The 24,897-nt window shown below is 42.6% G+C and overlaps 2 protein-coding genes across 4 annotated transcripts in view; both read left to right on the top strand.

The window, feature by feature from the left end:
- fnip1 (folliculin interacting protein 1) overlaps positions 1-24,897 on the top strand; it is a 114,619-nt gene that overhangs the window by 6,326 nt on the left and 83,396 nt on the right. For all 3 annotated transcript variants that reach the window (XM_088321258.1, XM_088321259.1, XM_088321257.1), the window contains exon 2: positions 16,469-16,598. In XM_088321258.1, the coding sequence (XP_088177384.1) occupies positions 16,469-16,598 (130 nt within the window). The remainder of the gene's footprint in view (positions 1-16,468; positions 16,599-24,897) is intronic.
- Positions 2,483-6,495, top strand: LOC148349841 (uncharacterized). The gene is made up of 2 exons (XM_088321295.1): positions 2,483-3,180; positions 3,980-6,495. Exons 1-2 carry the CDS (start codon positions 2,740-2,742, stop codon positions 5,975-5,977), a joined length of 2,439 nt encoding a protein of 812 aa, XP_088177421.1. The 5' UTR covers positions 2,483-2,739; the 3' UTR covers positions 5,978-6,495.

The raw sequence follows: 24,897 nt of genomic DNA, 5'->3' as shown, positions 1-24,897 counted from the left end.
GTGTATTTTGGGGATGCCCATGTTTTTATATCTTAAAAATTCTCAATTAGCCATAAAATCAAATGACCAATTTGCTACTCTCTATAGTACAGACGCTGCCCTACTTACGAACGGTTCCAGATGATCGTTCTTAAGTTGAATTTGTTCTTGAGTTGCTTCAGTGATATATTTTGTACTTTTAAGGTTTATATAAGTATGTTTGAGGCTTGTATACGTAACCTGTATTGTTTTGTACTAAAAAATAAACATTTCATTAAATGATATTCTCTGTAAAGATGAATAAAGTTAAGTTACTTACTAACCTACTTTTGGACGATGAGCTTCAACAGCTATGCGACTTCCTCCTCATTGGGTAAAAAGTGGCCGAAAAAAAGCGATCCAACCATTTTCTCAACAGCATCAAGCTTCCATATTTCACTTTTATTTCAAATGAAACGGCTTGCCTTTTCTTTACACTTACCACCAACCATACTTGAATGGATGCATGAGATATTAAACATTAAAAATGTCAAAAGTTCTTACAGTGCTGAAGCTAGAATAGACAAAGACGGTATAGAATGTTTACACACGAAACTAGGAAGAGCAAGTGGATTTCTTCTTCGAGGTGGATGCTGGGTGACCTCTCACAGCGCCACCACACACCGGTAGCAGCGGAAAGAAGCACTACAGTAATGTCCTGTACTCGAAAAAAGGTGCACACAATACAAATCTAACTTACAGCAATGTCCAGATATTTTTAGACATCCCGATAAAAATGATCGTATATACCGTTTTTCGTAATTCAAAGAATAGTCGTAAGCAGGGGAGCGTGTTTTTCTTTAGCGTACATATTTTTGGACGTACAATTTACGTAAAATGGCCAATTAATGGATTTGGTTAGGAAAAAAATAAATCTAATATTATTATTTGTCAAGTTGTTTTTGTCATTTTTTTAATTTTTTGAATTAAAAAATACAAAACTGTTGATTATAGTCCCTGACAGAATGTCTTTGTATCCTCTCTTGGCTCTGTCCTTGAGCTGTCATTTTCATAACAAAGACTGCAGTCTCTTCTCTGTTTCAGTTTTGTGCAGAGAATCGGCCTGAATCTGTAAACACCAAATGTAACACTGAGCTGGATTTACTATGGAAAGTTGTTACTGTATATTCATAATCCGGAGAAATAAGCATCACTACACTAGCTCGTGTTGTTGAAATGGATATGGCGTGACACATTTTCTTAAGTTAATAAACCGGCTTTATTCTTCCATTTTATTTTCGACAACAGTCTTTATTTAGGCGTTGGGCGTGGGTAATTGTGAGGTCAAATTAAAAACGGTTTCATGCATGTTGTAGCATCTTATTTATGTAGTACCAGCTATGAAATTTAAGACTAGCAAGGACTTTGGACTTTTTGGTATCAATACGGCTCGAGGGCAGTTGGTCGTTATTAAGGGAATAGGCTGAATCCTATTCGTCACTCAGTGAGATGGCTTATAATCCTATTTGCGTGCAAAAGCAGTGGTGTTAGCAATTGGATGAGGGAGTTTGTTTGTTGGACTCTGCTATTCATTGTTAACTTGGTGGGCTGGACAACAAAATGGTGGTGGCCCACCTGGTTTATCAAATACTGAAGGAAATCCTGCTGTTGGGAAAACATTTGGAGTTAGGCAAATATTCCAATGTTTGGATAGGCAGTATCCCTACTATGGAAAGTGTGACTATTGGTGTCATCATTTCATTTAAAAAATGTGTATATTCATCCATCAATCCATCCATCCAATATCTGCACCGCTTATCCTCAGTAGGGTCGCGGGGGTGTTGGAGCCCATCCCAGTTATCTTCGGGCAGTGGGCAGGGGACACCCTAAACTGGTTGCCAGCCAGTCGCAGGGCACACAGGGACAGACCACTCACTCGCTCATTCACACCTAGGGACAATTAGGACCGGCTGAATAACCTGATAATGCATGTTTTTGGAATGTGGGAGGAAACCGGAGTGCCCGGAGGAAACCCACCCAAGCACGGGGAGAACATGCAAACTCCACATAGGAAGGCTGGTAGCTGGATTTGAATCCATGACCTCAGAACTGTGCTGCACACGCTCTAACCACTGCACTGCCGTGCTGCTCTGTGTACATTCAATTATATATATATATCTATATATATATAGAATAGAATAGAATATACCTTTATTGTCATTGTTACAAATGGGCTAACATATTGTGACAACGAAATTGGGCATGACACTCCAGTTTTACACATTCATAGTGAGGTATCAGCAAGAAGATAAAGAAACAGAGAAGATAATGTTATAAGACAAGGGGGATAAGGCTATAGTTATAATTTACATGGTATTTACACAAGAAATGTCGGCATGTGGGATGTTACATACAGGGTTGTCGTGATAACGTTGGTATCGTAACGGTTGTGCAATATTGCATTTGGTGCAAAGTCATCATAGTGCAAAAATAGTCAGCATATGCATTGGTGCAAACATAGACACAGGGATGTGATTTTTCCGCTAATTCGCGGAATTCCGCTTTTTTTATCTCCAAAAATAAAATTTTAAAATTTCCGGTGTTTTAATTGGTAAAAAAAAAACGATTTCGTCTCGACAGCATGCCATTTGAGTGTTTCCGTAACTGAAATGAAACGTACTTGCGATTGGTTGAAGTCTCGTGTTGACCAATAAACGCGCTTGTTATAGGAGTGTGCCATTGTTCATTTCTCACACGTTTTTGCCGGGTGTTTAAAGAAAGATGTCCGTGATCGAACGCAAAGATGCTCCGCGAGCTAAAGAAATTGATAAGATTGTAAAAAACAAGTTTCGATGGGACTGGTTGGAGAAGGAATTATCTACGAATGTTGGAAAGAAGACTGTGACGAATTTGTTCAATGACTTTATTCGGAAGATCGATCGTGCCGGGAAAGCACTTTGCATTTGGTGTCATGATACCATCGACTATGGTGGGAGAGGTTTCAAAGCTCTTGAAAGTCACGCAAAGAGCAAAAAACACGTGAAAGAACTCCAGTCAAGAACGACAAATTATTCCATCGCTGGAAGTTTCGGTGCCCAAACGAAAACTCCAAAACTTTACGGCCTCCATCCCTTATTGACATCACAATCGGAAGCGGTAATAAAGAGACGTGATCCACCCCAACAACCTGTACCAGTTGCTGATAGAGTCGTGAATTTTGAGGTAGGTGGTAAACTTTTCAAATTTATTTGACAGTTTTCCCATTTTTTTCGAAAATATTATAACATAATAAAAATGGCCATAAATATTTAACAATTACAATAATAGATTTTCATGTGTACATTACACCAACACTTTACTGTAGGGCCTATACTTATTGTACTTTCATTTATCAAATACTTGGATACGCTGCTATTAAAGAAATAAATTATTACATTTAAAATATGATTTAGGAAATTTAAAAATATTATTAAGCCTAATAGTAATCAAAACTATTGTCAGTATTTATATTTTTTAAATTAAGTACTTGTATGATATTCTACCATTGATTTTCTTAATGGCCACGATATTATTATGGTACATAATTTACTTAATATTAATAACATGGTTAATCATTGACACAAACTCAAATGAATGCTGCATGTTTGCACTTTTTAGGTTTCAAGATGTTGAGTGTCTTGATGTATGCAGTTACAGAGATGATCTTAGTCGAATGCATGATTGTGTTTTTATCAGAGCTTGCTGCATGAGGTATTTTATGTTTTTGTTATCCATTATGTATTAAGAATGATTGATTAAATGATTTATTGCATGGTAAATATTATTTCCAATGGTTTGTAGCTAATTTTCAACATTTTTTTGTCACCATAATAAATACTCTGACATGTGAATGTGCATGAAAGTTTAGACTAAATCCTTTTTTATTTACTTTGGTCGCATGACATTTTGGATTATAATTCAAATAATTATTTAAATTATTTAATTGTTTACTGATTATTGTTAAATTTCTTTTATTCTTCAGGCAATGCTGTTGGGAGTGCTGGCCGAAAATTCTCTTCCGTTCACCATGGCCCCAAAGCTCATCACACTGTCAAAGGAACTGGCAAGGGATCCAAAAGCTCTGAATGGACTGTCCATGGATAGAACCAGTGCATCCTACAAAACAAAGTATGGCCTTGCCCATACTATGCTTGATGAGACTTTAACAAACTTAAGATCCTCCCACTTTTCAATGAACATTGATGAGTCCACCAGCAACAATCTACACCGTGTCCTGTGTGTTCTCGTCAGCTATTTCTCCCCGTCGACAAAGTCTGTTGTGGTGGAACATTTAGCATCTTTGAGTGTTGTTAAAGTTGACGGCAAATCTCTCTTTGATGAACTCTCAGCCCTCATGACCAAGAACAATATTCCCTGGAGCAATTTGGTGTCTGTGTTGATGGACTCATGTGCAGTGATGCGGGGTTCCAAATCTGGAGTTGAGACGCGTTTGCGAGAGGGACCAGCACCACATCTCCTTGACATAGATGGGGATACCTGCCACCACATCCACAACGCCTCTAAGCATTTTTGCAAGCCATTTGAGTACAAGATTGAAGGACTCCATAATGATCTCTTCAACGATTTCAAGTGGTCAACCGATCTGAAGGAAGCTCTTCAAGAAATTTGCTTTCTGACAGGCATCACCTTCACCATGCCAGAGAGATTTGTCAGCCATCGATGGCTTTCAAACTATAATGTTTCAATGTCCACCTTACGCCTCATGGATGTCTTTACCATCTTCTACTATGCATTTCTTGGCAGAGGAGATAAAGAACTCTATCTTCCCACCATCATGGCCATCTACCACAAGAAGGATCTTTCAAGAGAAGTCAAAGCCAAACTCAAAGACATACAATCAGCTTTAGGCCAAAAGAACATGACTGAGGAAGGAAGGAAGAGGAAGCAGAGGATCTATGAGAAGATATTCTTCACAAGATTGGATACGCTTCTCACCCTCAACCTGTACACAGCAGTTCTGCCCTTGCTGAAGAACTATGTGATCACCTTTGAGACGAAAACGCCAATGATCCACAAGCTGAACGACAAGCAAGTGTCCTTCTTCAAGAAGTTCTTGTCCTGTTTCCTAAAGCCAGAGTCCCTTCAAGGCTGTAAACTGACAGAAATTGAACTGAACAACAAAGCCAACCAACTCCGAGAAAATGATATTTTCTATGGTGGTGTCACCAGCAAACTGATGGATTCTTCTAACAAGTCGTCAGTTGTGTTCAAGTTCAAAGCCAAAGCCAAGGCAGCATATCTGGCATGTGGTCTGTACCTTCAGAAAAAGTTGCCCATGAACAGCAAGCTTCTGAGAGCAGCCTCTGCCATTGACCCACTTGCCAGAGGACACAGCTCAACTTTAAACCAACTGAAGAAGCTGTCGTCGTTGGTCACCAATGTCCTTGATGAGTCAGAGCTGGGGAACTATGATCTCGAGGTGAGAGAATACCAGTTGGACAGTGAGTTGCCAACACCTTTGGACTCAGAGGGGAAGGCAATTGCACTGGATCGTTGGTGGGCCCAAGTCTTTGCTGTTGGAAGATACCCAACCCTGGCCAAGATGGTGAAGGCTCTCATGAGTTGCTTCCATGGGCCGCAAGTAGAGGGGGCTTTTAGTGTCATGGGTGATGTCCTGAACCCCAAAGCATGCAGAATGGACATAGCCACATACAGTTCTATCCAGACTGTAAAATATGCCCTAAGAGCAAGAAATACCACCTCTGTCAGCCATTTTGGAAGGAAAGACATTCTGATGGATCCTGTGCAGTCCATACTGTGCCTAAATCTGAGGACATCCTCCAAAAGGTACAGGGAGGAGAAGGATGCAGAAGCAGCTATGTTGTCTGCAAAACGAACAGAACTTGCTGTGAAACAGGACACCCAAATGAGCAAGGCTGCCTCAAGAAGAACCATCAAAGCTGCACAGAAGCAGGCTAGAAAGACCCATTCCAAAGCAATGAAGTCTAGGAGGAAGTAGTGTTTGGGTCATGTGAATGGATTTAGCTGTGTCCCGACGGATCACCACCTTATCGTGGTGGGGCACTTTGCGCGTCTCCATGACCCCCAGAGCTATGTCGGCGGGAGTCTCGTACTCCTGGTAGGGTTACCCAAGCCGAACAGGTCGAAGGGTAGAGTCCAGACTAAGAGTGATCCCAAAAGCTGGTGGCGGCACGCTTTGAGGCGGTTTCCTACAGACCTGGATCCCGTTAGCCGCCTGCAGTTGTAGAAAGATGCCGGTCGTCTAGGGTCTCCCTTGCCACTGGAACCATCTTCTTTACAATTAAGATAGTGGCGTTGGGGAAATGTTTTTTAATGTGACTGATTTTGAGTTGACTTAAACTGTAATTTTATATGGGATAGTTCAATATACATTGAAAATTTATGCTGTTGTCTTGTCTATTTCTTTGTCATCTGAGTGCATTGAAAGTACTTAAAAAAACCCATGAGCTCCGGGGGGGGGCTTCGCCCCACTTTTCCCCCCACCAGGGCACTGCCCTGGTCCTACCTGGTTTCCCCCCCCCCCAGCTAGCAATCACCCCCCCCCCCCCCCCCCCCGCTAATTTTCAGATAATTTCACTTTGGTCAAATCACATCCCTGTAGACATCATAGTGCAGAAACAGGAAATGGTCAGACATTGTGCAATTTGAGCATTAAACGTAGTGCAGTCGACATGTGCAAGAACAAGACATGAGTAACATTATATTCGTATGAGGTAGTGTTGGCACGAGTTTTCAGGTTTTTTTTTTTGTGCGGTGTCTGTTTGAGCAGTGAACAAACATAGTGCAGACAGCATGTACGTGAGTACCATTTTACATACGTGTGAGGTAGTTTTTTTGCAACAGTTTTCAGTTTTTTGTGCGGTGTCTGTTTAGGGTGGTAATGGCTGTGGGGAAGAAACTGTCTCTGAGTCTGTTCGTTTTTGCTTTGTGTGACCTGTAGCGCTTGCCGGAAGGCAGCAGGTTGAAGAGATGGTGGCCGGGGTGAGAAAAGTCCTTGATGATGTTTTCTGCTCTGCTGAGGTAGCGAGAGCAGGCAATGTCCTCCAGACTGGGCAGAGAGCAGCCGACGATTCTCTGGGCTGTATCTATATATATATATATATATATATATATATATATATATATATATTAAAAATGCCTATTTGTGTTTTCAAAATACTATGAGTCTGTGTTTAAAACTAAAAAAAGTCTAAATTTAGTAACTACCTAGGAAATAAAGTTTCATCAATCACAAGAGTCACGTTTGAACTGGATGAAATAAATCGCTATTATATTGCGACTTTGGAACCTAGCTTTCCACCAAACCACAGCTGCTGCAATTTGGCAGCAAAGCCTGTTGGTGTATTAGTTGGGTTAAAATGAAAAAATAGGGCAAAATGGGTTATGGCATATTACCATGCACCTGAGAGAAATGAGAAGGTAAGATGTTGTCAACATTGTGATACAGCCTAATCTTAGATTTGTAGTTGCTTGATTTCATCCTTGGATTCAGAAAACTTTGCTTGGGTGGGTGAGGCTTTACATTTGCTGTATTTTTTTTGTATAGCGTGCATTTCTTTTTTACAGGAAAAAACAACTCTAAAGTTTGTGTGGGCTTTGCGGTATATCACCATATTTGTGCAATTTTTTATCAGTCAAAAAACGTTGCAGATAGGGCTGTCACAATAAGGAATTTCTGGTGATTATTAATTGTCACACAACTAATCACGATTGACAATTATGTATATGTAGTCCTCAAAATAGGAGAGGAGAAAACCCGCTGCATTACAGACGCTCCCCTACTTGCGGCCATTCGATTTACGCAAAACGGCAGATTCGATCATTTTTTTCAGAATGTTGAAAAATATCCGGACATTGCTGTAAGTTATATTTTGTATTGTGTGCACCATTTTCCGAGTAGAGGACAGTACTGTAGTCGTTCTTTCCGGCGCCTAGCGCTATGAGAGATCACCGAGCATCCACCCTGAAGAATAAGTCCGGCTTCTACATCCTAGTTCGTGTGTAAGCACACAGCACTGTATCTCGAGGGCGATAAGAACTTTGACATTTTAATTTTTTAATATCTCGTGCATCCATTCGATATTTGGTTGGTTTAAAGTGGAAAGAAGAGGCGAGCTGTTTCTTGTGAAAAGAAAGTGAAATATGAAAGCTTGATGCAGTTGAAATATTTGTAGGATCACTTTTTTCTCTCCGCTTTTTACCACGTAGGAGAAAGTCGCCTAACTATTCCAAAAGTACCGTATTTTCCGCACTATAGGGCGCACCGGGTTATAGGGCGCACCCCCAAAAAATAGTTTTTGGTCCTATATCTTCCATAGATAAGGCGCACCGGATTATAAGGCGCTACAATGGGAACGTCGACAAAACAGTCAGATGATTCAGTCAAACTGATTACCCCCTTAACATTCCCAAAGCTTGCAAAGAAGCAAATACGTGTCGTAGACACGTGCGGATGCGGTGTCCGTACGATGTCACTTAAATGCGTCATTTCAAATATCATTCGGAAGGTTGAAGTCTTGGGATTCAAACATTTCTATGTTTCTATTTTCTTTTTCGCTCACAACTTTACTGTGCATATGACAATAAACACTTGGAATTGAGTTTAATTCACTCAACTCATCACAGCAACATCAAGATCGTTCTAAAACAAGATACCGGGAAAATATAAAGCCGCATAACTCACCTAAGTTCTCACGTTCAATAATGATACGCAATCATGGTCTTCTTACAACCGTGAGTGAAGTAAATCCAGGAGAGTAGAATATTTACAAATACAGACTAATGAAACATGTTTCTTTATGGCGTACTTTAGCAAGCTTGCTACGCCATTGCTAAACTCGGCCGATTGCAGGGTTTGTTTTGGCCATCTAGCCAATCCGAGGCTCCGAATAACTTCAGCCAATAGCGATCGATTTAACGGATGATTGACACCGCCGGTATATAAATCCCAGCATACACCGCGGACTACTCCACGTTCGGGGTAAAATCGAGTTGGCGGCTGTTGAGTAAGTTGCGAGACCTTGCGAATTTAATATTGAGCCATATATAAGGCGCACTGTGTTATAAGGCGCACGGTCAGCTTTTGAAAAAAATTAAGACTTTTAGGTGCGCCTTATAGTGCGGAAATTACGGTAAGTTAAACAGACCACAGAATGTCAGCGCCTAATGTTTTTTTTTTTCAGTACTATGCTTTATCATTCAGCCTGCTTTGTAACGTTTTAGAGCATGTTATTTTATCAAAGGTTTATTTTTCAGTTTTAAAACAATACAGGTAACTTATACAAGCCTTAAGCATACTTAGGAAAACCTTAAATATACATTCCATACAATATATATATATATAATATATATATATATATATATATATATATAGTACTGAAGCAACTTACGAAGATAAACACATTGTAAATTTTATGTTTGTATTGTGTTTATAATGTCAATAAATGATTTTAATCATATACACACATATTAACAAAGTGTGTCAATTACAATACAATGCTTAGTTTGTGGTGAGAAAAAGTGAAACCAATTTTTATACCGATTTTAAATAAATAAAATCGTGGTGCGTATTGTATACGAAAAAATACAGTACCTCTTTGCTATACTTTTAAATCGGCAAAGTGGCTGGGCAGGCAAAGGCCAAGATGCTGAAAAGCATTTGGCTTGCCTAAAATGACCACCTGATGTGTAATATTACACACAAGAGCTGGATAGCAACCAGTAGGGTTGCCGTAATGTGTTATTTGAGCTCTTTATGTAGGCCAGCCAGGCATCATGTCACTCAATTAGGACCCAGGGATCTTAGATTATACAAGAAATCAGAAAATTTGTATAGTGGTAGGAATAGTATTTAACCATCAAGTCCAGTTTCATATTTTGAAAGATTACTTCACCTTCTCGAATTAGGATCTTTATTAACTAATGTGTCTGTGACAATAGAAATATATAATATATGAATATATATATATATATATATATATATATATATATATATATATATATCAACACCTAGCTTTGATTGCAAATCCTAATTATTTCTAAACTGCATTCCCACCACCTAACCCCGTTCCCCTCAAACACACCGGACATGTTATCATGCGGTTTTGGCCATTTAACTTTGCTTCTAATTGAGTTTCCTGCCAACTCATACCCGTTGTGATTACCGTATTTTCCGCACTATAGGGCGCACCGGGTTATAGGGCGCACCCCCAAAAAAATTGTTTTTGGTCCTATAGCTTCCATACATAAGGCGTACCGGATTATAAGGCGCTACAATGGGAACGTCGACAAAACAGTCAGATAGTTCAGTCAAACTTAATTACCACCTTAACATTCCGAAAGCTTGCAAAGAAGCAAATACGTGTCGTAGACGCGTGCGGATCCGGTGTCCGTAAGATGTCACTCAAATGCATCGTTCCAAATATCATTCGGAAGGTTAAAGTCTTGGGATTCAAGAAATCCCAACCATTCCTTAGTTTCTATTTTCTTTTTCGCTCGCATCTTTACTGTGCATATAACAATAAACACTTGGAATTGAGTTTAATTTAAAAAAAGACCCATCACAGAAACATCGATATCACTCTGAAACAAGATACTGGGAAAATATATAGCCGGAGTAGCTCACCGAAGTTGTTGCGTTCAATAATAATGTGCAACCATGGTCCTCTTATATCCGTGAGTGTAGTAAATCCAGGAGAGTAAAATATTTTCAAATACAGAATGGTAAAACATGTTTCCTCTATGCCGTAGACAACCAAACTTGCTATTCACATTCATCTCTTTTCGGCCAATTGCAGGCTTTGTTTTGCCCCTTTAGCCTATGCGAGCCTGTAAATGATAAAAAGGATCCACCCCCTTTACCTCCCAATAACTTTAGCCAATAGTGATCGATTCAAATGATGATTGACACATTGTCTGGGAAATGAAACGCCGGCATATGTATCCCAGCATACACCGCGGACCACATCGCCTACGAGGAAAAATCTAGTCGGCGGCTGCTTGCCTTTGTTGCGAGACCTTGCGACTTAATATTGATCCATATATAAGGCGCACTGTATTATCAGGAGCATGGTCAGTTTTTGAAAAAAATAAAGGCTTTTAGGTGTGCCTTATAGTGCGGAAAATACGGTAAATCTTTTTTGAGTGCATGCACTATGTGTTAATGCGATCGTGTCCTCACATGACGGCCAGATGGAGCGTTAGCGTTGAATCACAGGTAGAAGCATAGGTGAACATGCACATAACAAGTTCTGGAGACGACCAGTGCTCAGTGTACTGTATGACTTACCCGCCAATATATGATTTTCATTAAAAAAAAACATTTTTTACAGCCTTCAGTGTTTGAATCGTTGCTTGAAAGTGTCATACGGATTATTTGGGTTGACACAACTAGTGGCTTTTTTGGGATGAAATCTGGGTGGTTTAGTAGATGGGCAGCGCACCAGTATGATGGGATAAACCAGTGAAAGCTGTCGGGCCCTATTGTTGAACAGAAGAATGTGTTGTGTCACCCTGACCCGAGTGAGATGGCCGCTTTCTTGTGTCCCGTTTCATCTGGAGGGACAAAGGCATGACCAACTTGGGTGCCGAGGTGCTTAACTTGTTTGGGTGTTTAGGCATTTGGTTTGGCCATGGTCCAAAATTTTTGTGTGTGTTTTTTGCTACTTTTTCCCCTTTTTTATTTTCTTTGATTTTGTATGTAACGTCTTGCTGTCACCCCGCTCAAGGGATATGACCAGGGTAGATAGATAGATCGATTAGTAGGAGCAAAATGTGTGAATGCATTAAAATCCTAACATCCTAAAGTTTTGGATTAAAAATTGGGGATTTTTATTTCCAGGCAAAATTATCCAGACGAAAATAAAAGAATACAATACTACATCTATCAACATCCTAACTTAGATATAAATGCTAACAATGGCTCTTTTTCTTAGTCATAGGATATCCCATAAAAATACACAAACTTGTGTTTTCATTTAATAGAGCTATAACCTTAATTTCCTTTTACTTTTCTTTTGCTTTTTTTTGGGCAGATTTATTGGGCATTGTGTTAAAATGGCATTACCAACAATACTCTGTTCGAGAAAAAGGTTAAAAACTATAATTGCACTAAACCTTATTTTTAGAAATCATAATTTTATTAGTATTGATACCACATCATGAATTTGTCAAACAAATAGCAAGTTTGCGGATAATCAATTTAAACATTTTTCTGTGCGATAGTGGCCTTTTGTCTCTATTGTCATCAACATAAAATGCAAATTATTTCTTTGCAACCCCGGGTGTACAGTGTTTATAAAAGATTAAATTGGAATACAATAAAAGAAAATGAAAAGAATATGATGAATTCGTAGGAAACATTATTGAAAAAACACTGCATTTCAAACGTTATTGTATACGATAATGGCCTTTGAGTATGTCAGTACGGCCATCATCACATACTAGGTAATAGGCATGTAGCTAGTAAGACCATAACTGCATGCCAACAGTTAAATTACAGAATTTAATATTGAAAAGTTATTGAAATGAATGACAGAGGTGTCTTTTCCCATGCATTAAAAAAAAGAAAGCAATTCAGAAGTCCAATTTTCGAATGAGGTCATTGATTAAAATTGTGATGCTATGTAACTCAAAGTAATATTTTGTGTTTTCTGTTTTGCTTTTTTAAAACATCTTTGTAAATTACCACAAAGACCAATTTAGTTAATCATGTTCAAAAGGAAGTCAATCCTAAAAGACGTTTAGTGCTACTACGCTAGACTAAAACCAACATCATGGGTATTAAGTAGTTTGCGGAATATAAATAGAAAAGTCAAATAGATCTGTTTTAACCCTATCTGGGGTGGTAAATTTCCTGAGTACATGACATCACAGTAAGTTAGATCTCGGATAATCACAACTGTGCCTCAGGAAACTGGTGAAACCTGATTGGGGTTTACGACATCTTCACTTAGGAGCAAACAGAAAAATGGGTAAAAAAAAAAAATCCTCTGTTTAATTTTTACATACACAATTTTAACAAAATGCTGTGCTTAGACTTATGCGTGTCCAAATCCCTTGGGTTAACTAACACTGCAGGTTACTTTTAAAGCCAACCACAAATATCCCCGACCATCATCTTTACAACTACACTTAACTTAAAACATATGGAATTTCTGTAATAGCCCCGGGATTACCCATACTTTGCAATGGACAATGAGCCGCTATGCCGACTGCCACCTTGGCAGGGTTTGTGTCTAAACCGCTGTTTGCCTGGTAACTGCCATGGAACAGTAAAAACAAATCAGACTGTCCTATCTGAAGTAAAGTTTTTTTTCTTTTTTTTTAATATATTCCGCATGTGGCGTTATCTGGACTTGGCAACTTGATGACCCTTTGACAGGAACTTGTGTTTTAAAAATTGCTCTTGTATTGCTCTACATCGGTTATTGCCAGGGCTGCAACATTATTTTAATAGTGAACTAATCACCGACTATTGAAATGGTTCGTCGGATAATCTGATAATTTTATTCTTCTTAAATTTAGCATGGAATTGATTAAGCTATGCGCACAATGATACGAAAAACATAAAAATACAATAAAAATGCATATTGCAGATTCGTACAAAAATGAAATAAAAATCTAAAACTGATTAGGTGCAGTACTTTGTTAGAAGAAACATAAATCCTTTACTAAACCTATGTCCATTTTTTTAAGGGACCTGCAAATAAATAGATAATAAATAAAATTAAAGTAAACATTTTTACAGGTAAACCAAGGACAGGCTCATAAGCAACAGTAGCACAGTAAATAAAACTAATATTTTGTACATTTTGTCAAGAACATTCAATGGTCAACTATAAAGTCTGTTACAAAAAAAGAACTTCAATATTCCCTACATTTGAAATCAAATGGTTTTAACAACTGACATTTGTTGTTTTTAACATTTTAACTACCGACTTTTGTTCTTCGGACTGCATGCATTTAATTTCAAATATGTTTGTGAGGCACAGTCTGGTAGTGTGCAAATTCTCTTTTTAGCTAAATATGTGCGTTTTAAATGCACAGCGCATGTTATCAAAACAATAAAGGCCTTGAGGTTACTTAAATCTTATCTTATCAGACTCCATTTTGCTTACCTGTCCGACGTGCTTTTAAAATGTTCATGGGTCTTTGAGTTACTGCCATAATACACAAGGTCTGCTTTGCAAAGTACCCTCTATTGGCTGTATCCAGGCTAAAATGCTACCAAACTTCAGAAGCTTTTGTATGTGTACTTAATATTGATGTCACTATTTCTGTATGCTTGTTTTCCCGCTCAAGACCGAGACGCTATTTCGCATATGTGACTCTCAACAGAGATTATATTCATATCAAGATGCCTTACTATGTTGGAAAAAATAGTCTGCCAAAAAATGTCGATCTAGAATTACATCGTCTACTAATTCTCTTATCGGATCTTTGTCGTGAACATCAACCAATGATTGGTAAATGGTTTGCATTTATATAATGCTTTTCAAGTCACTGCAAGACCTCCCATTGCAGCCCTAGTTATTGCCAGAATGTATTATTTGACTAATATACAGTGAGTCTATTACAATGCAAAAAAAAAAATCTTAAGTCATAACTGGCACTAAGGGGCCGGTCACACAGACATTTGCGGCTGAATCACGGCCAGAAATTTCTGACTTTGAGGGGGACGCATTGAGATCGCCATTCAGACGAGATACAGCGGTGCTTAACACGAGGTCGGAAATTCGCGCGCAGGTGGCAGCGCGAAAGAGTTTTGCGCTGCTCAATTCTTCAGAGCGCGGGTACACAACCTTTCACGAGCGTATCGAGGCTGAACCACGGCCAGAAATTTCTGGCCGTGAAGCAGATGCTGTTGGGCGCAGTTGGACGTCTTGAGACCGCCATATAGACGAGATAGAGCAGTGCTTTACTCGCGGTCGGAAATTTTCACGTGGTTGGCCGCGCTCAAAACTTTTGAGCTGCTCAAAAGTTTGAGCACGTGTTAAACCGCGTGCCGCACATGTGGTCAACACGAGGTAATGACGCGGAAATGACGCAGAACGACATGCTCTGGCCGCGGCCAGGGCGTGGTTACACATGGGTAGGACGGGAAATTTCAGCGGGTAATCGTGGGTGGAGCATGGTAATAGCATGTTCTGCGCCTGTATCGCGGTGTTATTACGTGAAATTAGCGTGTTACGCGTGTGACGGTCAAACGCCTTTCTCCGCGTATAAACAGCGCAAATGCCGAGCACACATCAGTTGTGCTCGAGACGTCAAGGGGGTGAACATGGATCCCCGTCAGCGTAGTGACCTCGTCTTAATCCATTTTTATTTCTTGACTTCTTTTCAAGATAATAAAATAAAAATGATGCCATAGCTTGAAATCTTGATCTTCACGGGACTGTGTCTTGTGCGGTTATGATTTCTACAGCCCGGTGCCGAGATTTGCATCCCCTCGCTACTACAACCACTTTTACCTCGTTTTATCTCACTTTTAGGGAATGTAATGGCGAACATATAACCAAAACCACTTCGTCTTGCATTTGTTGGAAATGTAATACAACTTAAACCATTCCGTCTTTGTTTTTGTTGTGAACGTAATCGAACGGTAAATCCTCCCCCCCTCGCGTGAACGCGCATTCTGCTGCGCTTCCAACGAAAGCGATCGTATTCTATATAAAACGCTTATTAAAACTATAAAGCGAGCTAATTATAACAATTGGGAGATCCTAGTCTATATAACGCGTTTATTTTAACAATAAAGCGCGATCGTATTCTACAAATTGCGTTTGTTAACGCGGATGCAAAAGTCACCAATGTCAATGTACGCTTCCTACAAAAGCGATCGCAGCAGAATGCGCGTTCACGCTAGGGGGTGGGTGGGGTGGATGTGTTGCGTAGGAGTCGGATTTTGGCACAACACCGGCTCGGGAGCTTTTATACCCGTGGTCCACACGAGAAAATGACGCAGAAATGACGCGATGAGGAAGCGGAAAAGTCGCCGGCGTGTTTTGCGGGCATACCACCGATGAACAGCGGGTTGGCCAATTTTGCGCATTTTCCATCGCGGGCAACCACGGGCTAAAAAAAACCCGCAAAATTTTAGCCGTGATTCAGCCGCAAATGTCTGTGTGACCGGCCCCTAAATGTGAAATGAAATGATCTGCATTTATATAGCGCTTTTCAAGTCCATGACTTCCCAAAGCGCTTTACATTGTGCTTCACATTTCCCAATAGCGGCCGTGATCTGTGCAGCCATGTAAGGCGCTAACCTGCTTATTGGGGGTATTGGGGGTTCAGTGTCTTACCCAAGGACACTTCGGCATGTAACACGGACAAGCCGGGATTCGAACTGGGATCCCTTAATCCTAAAACGATCGCTCTACCTCCTGAGCTACTGCTGCCCATGTGTCATTATTAATGGGTAATGGAACCTTTTGTGTAATAATACGAGCCTCTTATTTTGTCCTTCTAGCTGGCCGATTCCCCAGCTGGAGCCCAGTCACATTCGTCTGATTGTGTACCAGGACTGTGAGAGACGGGGCCGGAACGTTCTTTTTGACTCCAACGCCAAGAAGAGGGGCACAGATGATGCTCATCTCGCTGTGAGTCACAATATTTGACTTTTTTCTGCTATTTACTACTGTCTTTTTTGTTTTTGGGTGTCTACTCGCACATTTTAAATGTCATTTTGGATGGTAGACAGCAGAGAGGAAAAATAAGTGTATTTATTAGCGTACTGATAAATATATTTATTACCATGCTGATTTTTCTTGTGCAAGATGCCATTGAAAAGTAATAAGTGAAATGATAGATACATGATACTTTATTCATCCCCGTAGGGAAATTCACATTTCCAGCAGTCTCCTTTGTTGGTTATTATCAGATTAACAGGATGCCCTCAGGGTGCTTTGTTGTAGTTTAGCCACAGCGGAGTGGATGACGTCACACGCGCTAGTTCAAAAGTTCGACGTCCCTGCAGCAGATCTTTGTGCCCAGGGTCACACCACCTCGTGTTAGCGAGTCCACCTCCTCTCCGCTTCCCGCAGGCTTTCGTGTCTCTGTCTAACAGCGTTGAAGGACCACAGGCTGCTATTTTTTTCTACATTTTAAACACTGCATCATTATTTTTTTTAATAGGACGGTCGCAGAGACACTCATTTGCAGCTCTCAATCTTAGGGCCCGGTCACACAGCTTTTCACGGGCGTATCGAGGCTGAATCACGGCCAGAAATTTCTGCCTGTGAAGCAGACGCTGTTGGACGCTTTGAGATCGCCATACAGGCGAGATACAGCGGTGCTTTACACGCGGTCGGAAATTCACACGCGGCTGGCCGCGCAAAAAAGTTTTGCGCTGCTCAAAACTTTAGACCACGTGTTACCGCGGGCGGCACACGTGGTACACACGAGGTAATGACGCGTTACAGACACGGAACGACGTGCTACGGCCGCGGCCAGGGCGTGGTTACACGCGGGTAGGACGCGAAATTTTTGCGGGTAATCGTGGGTGGAGCACGGTCATAGCACGTTTGTTCTGCGCCTGTATCGCGGTGTTATCACGTGAATTAGCGTGTGTAACGCGTGTGACGGTCAAACGCCTTTCTCCGCGCATATACAGCGCGATTTGCCAAGCACACGTCCGTTGTGCTCGAGACGTCAAGGGGTGAACATGGGTCACCGTAGTGACCTCGTCTTAATCCATTTTTATTTCTTGACATTTCATTTCATAAACACATAATAAAATAAAAATGAAAAACTATTACAGTAATAACATATTGGCTTCTTCGCTGCCATAGCTTGAAATCTTGATCTTCACGGGACTGTGTCTTGAGCGGTTATGATTTCTACAGCCCGGCGCGGCAGCTTTTATACCCGTGGTCCACACGCGGAAATGACGCGATGAGGAAGCGGAACAGTCGCCGGCGTCTGTTTTGCGGGCATACCACCGATGAACAGCGGGTTGGCCAATTTTGCGCATTTTCCATCGCAGGCAACCACGGGCAAAAAAAAACGGCAAAATTTTACCCGCGATACAGACGCAAACGGCTGTGTGACCGGGCCCTTAATCAACTTGCAAAGCAGTCAATATTAATTAAATTGGCATTAACACATACACAGAAGGTGACAAAAACATTCTTAAAACAAAACTTCATGTACTGTACTGACTAAAATTCAGAAGCCTGTACTGTACACATGCAGAGCCATGCGACCGATCTTAAGCGCTCCGATCCCTTGCGCTCATGACAAAGTGAAACATAGGAGACAGAGTATTGCTACAACTGGAGGTATTATACATGCCAACATTAGTTATTAACTAAGGTGGGGGACACTGCGACCAGCTGGCAACGAGTTCAAGGTGTCCCCTGCCCACTGCCCGAAGATGCCTGGAACCCTCATGACTACAAGCGGCGCAGAATATGGATGGATGGTTGGATGGATAAGGAGGGAAACATGATACTTATCGGGCTAACAGTTACCAGACTGAGCACAGCCTAGTATGACGCCACGTTTTTGGCCCAACTTTCGGTACAACTTGTACAAAAACAAAGCTGAGTTTCTTCCTTGAATTTGCACATGCGGCTTTTAATATGGTGCACTCTGTTGTCCAGAATTTACGGTATTTATTTTCTTGACTTGATGAAGTGTTTGAGGACTGTTAGGAGTGACAAGATTGGATAGACTGAGAAATGAAATTGTGAGAGACAGAACTGGAGTAGTCGTGGAACTGAGCAAGCGTGTTGATAAGCGAGTACTCTGTTGGTTTGGACACATGGAGAGGACGGATGAGAAGCGAATGTTAAAGAGGATCTACAGAGCAGAAGTCAATGGAAGGAGACCAAGAGGAAGGACGCGATTGACGTGGATGGATGGTTTCATGAGTGCACTGCAGAAAGAGGTCTAAATATAACGGAAGCGATAGCTCTTGTTGGTGATAGAAAGGAGTGGAGAGGTGTTGTGAAAGGATAGTGTGATTGTGGACGCGTTTTTAAGGATGGGCTGGGCACCCGTATGATGCGGCAGGGGTAAACCAGTGAAAGCTGTCAAGCCCTGCTATTGAACAAACGAGTGTGTTGTGTCACCCTGGCCCGAGTGGTATGGCCGCTTTCTAGATAGATAGATAGACCCTGCAATATTTATATCCGGTTGATTTTGAGCAAATGATGAGGGTTGGTGATGATTGATTGTAAGAAGAAAAAGAGGAGGCAGCTGCAATTGTTGTGCCGCTTTTCCTGCTCACGAGTTCCCCCAACAGTCATATGAATGGCAGTCACATGCTGGCGCTGGCTTCGGTGTACACAAAACACACAAATACACACACAGACACACATTCCTCCCCTAACAGACAGTCAAGAAGCACATGACGCAGTCTGCTTTCAATAGGCAGTCTGTGTACAATACGTCTATTCTTATTCAATGTAATGACTTGCTCAGTTGATTTATTTATTTTATGTGCATTAAATTGGTTCTCATAAAATTCCACCCGCAGGCATATTCATACCATAACACATCCCGCACCAAACAGTAAGTGCCGGGGGATGTTTTTACTCATTTCAAGCTATTGTTTATTATTACCGTGCATGTTGGTGTTTGTCACAAATGGGGGCAATTCTGTTGATTTCTACTGTGGAAATCTGCAACAGGGCATTCAACATAGTTATAAGTTCGAGCGATTGCCATTAGTTATGACGTGTGAATTGGGTGTATTGTCATGTTGATTTCTATTGTTCAAGGTAACAGTTATGTCAAGTGGATTCTAGACCAGGTGTTCTTTTTACCGTATTTCTCGCACTATAAGGCGCACCCCCCAAAAAAAGTGTTTTGTAAAATATTTTTTATATATAAGGTACACTGGTCTACAAGGTGCATACAATTAAAACTGCAGTAACAGCTTTGGTTGCATAATAAATAAATAGAGATGTTCACATTTAAGTAATTTATTTTATAGAAGATAATTTGACATTATGAAATCTGGTTTCACCACTAAAATTAATTCATAAATAGTTACTTTGCCTTCCTCACTTCAAAGTATCCCCTTTTTTGCCACTTAGAGAGCTAGAATATGGTAAATGTTAAATGTTCTGCATTTATGTAGCTGATTTCAAGCCACCAAAGACCTCTCAAAGCGCTTTACAATGGGCTTCACACTTACCCATTCACATCACACACACATAGTAACGACATTGAACGATGTTCAGAACAAGCAGACTACTTTTCTTTAGTTGCAGTTTATTCGGACTACCACTGTGAAATTAAAAACAATGTACGAAATGTCCCGTTATCTTGCTTAATTGTACATTGTAAGCTAATGTCCCCCTTGGATGGGTCTAGCCTTGATGCGGCAAGGGGGCTTGCATGTTCCAGTGACCCTGGAGAGCGATACCGTCGGGAGCTTGCTCCTGGTAGGGTCACCCATGGCGGGCCGGTCTCCGGGGTAGGTTCCAGACAAACAAAGACCCCAGCGTGTCGGTACGCTGTGAGGTGGCAGCCCCACCAACCGACTATCCTGCGGAGGGCTAACAACTCACCCAAGAGAAACCCCCTTTGTTATGAAACTGACCAGAGAAAGAAGCCGGACTGACCAACACGGTAACGGACCCCAGCCTGCCCCCGACCAACGAGTACGGATGGACCTTCGTCGTAAGACCCGTGTCGCCACCTAGAATGTCCAGACACTCCTTCGCCCCGGAGCTGCCACCCTGCTGTCCTGAGAGCTCTGTCGCTATAACATCACCCTGGCAGGGCTCTGTGAAGTATGATGGCAAGGCAATGGTGAAACAACAGCTGGCAACCATTGCTACATCTGGAGTGGCCCCGAAAGTCGGACCGACCTTTACGGTGTGGCTCTTGCAATTCCAAAAGCCCTCCGGAGGTCCCTCATCAGCTGGACACCCATAAGCGACAGACTACTGTCGGCTCGCTTCCTCCACCATCACGGCAAGATGACAGTGATTGTCGCCTACGCCCCCACCGATGTCGCTGACGAGGATGCGAAGGACACGTTCTTTGACTAACTCCACCAGGCTGTCGACCAAGCCCCACCACACGACGTCACCATCATCCTCACTGATGCCAACGCCACTCTATCCAGCAATGATCGGTCCCCCGGCTCACCTGTCGGCACCACCTTCGTTGACAGCGCAACAAACGACAATGGCAACCGCCTCCTCCTCCTCTGCCACCAAAACAACCTCTGTGTTGCTGACACCTGGTTTCCCCGGAAACGCATCCATCACTGGACGTGGTACAGCCCAGATGGCAGAACCAGGAAGGCATTGGACCACATCCTGATATCACGACGCTGGAAGTCGTTTGTAACCAACTGCCGGGTGTTCAGAGGAGCACAGCTTGGCAACACAGACCATCGTCTGCTGGTGGCCCAGCTCAAGCTAAAGCTCCAAGCCAACCAGCACAAGACTCTGCCTCGCCCCGACTCCTCCCGACTCAGCGACCCAAACATCGCCAGAGACTTCAGTTGCTCCATCTGCCGCACTCTCGATGCCCTGGCTCCTGACAAGCTGACAGACTGGGCGGCCTTCAAGGAAAGTGTCCTCCAGTCTGCTCACAATGTCTTCGGACGCCCGCGTTCTTCCCAGAGAAAGCCCTGGATATCAGAGAGGCCGGCTCCGAGGCGACCTCACGAAGTATCGGAGACTGAACCGCCTGCGCAATGTGGCCATCTCTGAAGATAGGGAGAGGTTTTGGCAGGCAGAAGCCCAACAGCTTGAGTCCGCGGCCAACAACAACAACATGAGCCGCGTATTCAGTCTACTACGCCAAGCCCGTAGCGGCCCACACATAAAGACAGCCCTGGTAAAAGACTCAGACGGCAACCTCATCATGACAGAAGCCAACTGCCTGGAGCACTTTAGCCTCCTCTTGCAGCACAGCACCATCCCGGCTGACCCCACCCTCCTAGTGGCTGCAAACACGGCACCTCCTAGCCACGCCTGCTGCACAGACCCTGTAACACCCGAGGAAGTGAGAGCTGCTCTGAAGAAGCTGAACACCAAGAAAGCCCCCGGCATCTGTGCCATTACCGGCGAGATGCTCAAGGCATGGTGATGGCATGGTGGAGTGGCTAACCTGCCTATTCAACCAGGTGTGGGAATCGGAGCAGCTGCCCACCGACTGGACCAGAGGAGTCATCATGCCCTTCTGGAAATGCAAGGGTGACAGGTTTGTCTGTGGAAACCACAGAGGTATAACCTTACTCTCCATCCCGGGCAAGGTCTTTACCAGGATCTTGCTCAGCCGAGCAGGCTGGCTTTATGCCCAACCGCTCCACAACGGACCACATCTCCGCCGTCTGTTTGCTGATAGAGAAGACTCGTGAATTCCGTAAAGATCGCTATCAGTATATCGGATTCATTGATCTGAAGGCCGCCTTTGACACCGTCTGCCACTCTTCACTGTGGAACATCCTCCAAGCTCTCTGAGCACCACCCAAGATCATAGCCCTGTCCAAGCTACTTTACAGCAACGCAGAGAGCTGGTTTACTATCTCCAGCGGCGGTCGTCAAGGCTGCGTGGCTGCTCCCGACCTTTTTAATTGCATCATCGACCATCTGATGTTCAGGGTTAGTGAGCGCATCCCCGGGGTGTCCATCGGCAACTACCACCTGACTGACCTGGAGTATGCTGACGACACCATCATGCTCAGCACTTCCTACAGCCACCTGAGAGACGCTCTGGGCATTTACAGCGAAGAGGCAGCGCGGCTTGGCCTCCAAGTGAGTTGGACGAAAACCAAGTTCATGTATGTCGGTGATGGACCAGATCCACCTCCCATCCAAATTGGTAGCGACATCGTAGAGCCTGTCAAGAGCTTTGTGTATCTGGGGTCCATGGTGACAGACAATGGGGACCTAAAACCAGAGATTTTCCGCAGAAGAGCCCTGGCAGCATCTGCTCTGCAATCTCTCTGGAAACCACTCTGGCGGCACCAGACCATCGCACGCAAGACGAAGCTCCGCCTTTACAACCTCGCCGTACTCTTTATCCTGCTTTATGGCTCAGAAACATGGCCCCTAAACGACACCCTGGCCACAAGAATCGACGGTTTTGATAGCAGGGCTCTCAGAACCATCGAGAACATCAGGTGGCCCCAGCGAGTCTCCAATAAAGAGCTCAGAGCCCGCACGTGTCAGCCCCGAGCATCTTCCTTGGTCGCACAACGCCGCACCCGCTGGTTTGGCCATGTCCTTCGTCTACCACCAGACCATCCGACACGAGCCATTCTCCAGTTTGACCCAAAGGCCGCAGGCTGGAGACGACCACGAGTGAAACCCCGCACTTGACGTCGTTGCGGGCGACCCCCAACAACACGGAGTTGCTGTAGAGGATGCAGAACAGCTGGCACAAGACCGCCAGCATTGAAAAAACCTGGTTCATCTGGTCGGCTCAACGCACAGGGACGGGACCCCCCGACCTTCGCTGGAGCAATAATCAATCAATCAATCAAGCTAATGTAAGACATGCTAATATCAATTCAAACAAGAGTATGTCATTTTGTACAAAACGTTACTATAAAAAAAACAATCTTAGTTCAAGTAATCAAAATGTTTCATACCTATGTGCAATCGTCTAAAACAACAACAAAAAAGGATTTGCAGTGAGTGTTCAAAAGTTGGCATCTGCTGTCAAAGTCTGCACTTTTCTTTCGTTTCTTTTTTGCAACAAATAATTAACATGTTACCCTTAAATCTCAGACACTGCTATATGTTTCTCAAAGGCAGAATAGTTGGCGTCTGGAATATCATTTAATTGCATAACTATGCATCTCCAATTTTGTCTACTATATTTTTCAATATGGAAAGCACAATAGATTTGAAGACGCATCTTTCTAGACGAATATACGGTACTGTATATATGACACTTGTATTCTTTAGTGCAGTGGTTCTCAAATGGGGTACTCTTTGGGGTAGCTTTTCAAAATATCTAAATCAGTAGGCTCATCCTATTAATAAATCTTGAAAATTTTTTTTTTTTTAAAGGTTCGATAAAATATGAATATGTGAAAAAAAACTGTCCCCCCACACCAAGTTAGTCTGACCCACTGACGCACTCATCAATGACCTGTCGCTACATTACACTGAAATTATGGAGATGTGGCTAAAGCGCAGCAGCTTTGCTGTTTAACATAACGGATGGACAAGTGAAGAAGAAGACAAAACCAGAGGCGAAGTCCAGAAAGTACGTGGAAGAATATGTTTTAGAGGGATTTACGTCCATGAGTTCTGACCCACCCCAGGCACTGTTTTTTTGCGGGGAGAAGTTAGCCAACGCTACCATGAAGCCGGCACACCTCCAGCGGCATCTCACCACAATAAATAGATGTCACGTTGGTAAGTCACCAGAGTTCTTCAGTCACCACAGTTCAACTTTCTAATTTCAAGTCATGCGAAAAACCTCCAGTACATCAGCCAAAGCCCTGGAGGCTTCTTGCGTGGTGTCTTTTCTTGCTGCTTTCTTCAGTTGAATGTGTTTCTCTCCGATGAGGATGTGGCGACAGCACTGGTCAAGCTATTCATAGTGGGACATTTGGCTAACTTGATCAGTGGGTTTTACTCCTACTCTGCTGACATGGATGAGACATCTGTGCAGCTGGATTGGGTGAGAACCAAACAGAAGCAAGCTTCCTGTCACTCATCAGGAAAAACTGATGGACTGTGGCCTGTAGATGACGTTTGGTTCATCCACTCTCACTCAGTGCTGGCTGTGTGTGAGGCAGGAGCACCCTGAGCTGGAACAGTAAGCTATGGAGCAGCTGCTACCGTCTGCATCCACATATTTATGTGAGGCCTCTTTCTCAGCAATGATGATTATCAAAACAAAGCAATGAACAGATTTTGCTTGGAGAAGAGCTTGATCACTGCAGTTGCCTCCTTGCCACCAAGGAGGCAA

Source organism: Urocampus carinirostris, chromosome 17 (assembly GCF_059441175.1).
Source record: "Urocampus carinirostris isolate Australia breed hairy pipefish chromosome 17, RoL_Ucar_1.0, whole genome shotgun sequence".
In the NCBI taxonomy this organism is placed as follows: domain Eukaryota; kingdom Metazoa; phylum Chordata; class Actinopteri; order Syngnathiformes; family Syngnathidae; genus Urocampus; species Urocampus carinirostris.
The sequence above is the reverse complement of the archived record's forward strand: the minus strand, read 5'-3'. Positions and strand labels throughout refer to the sequence as shown.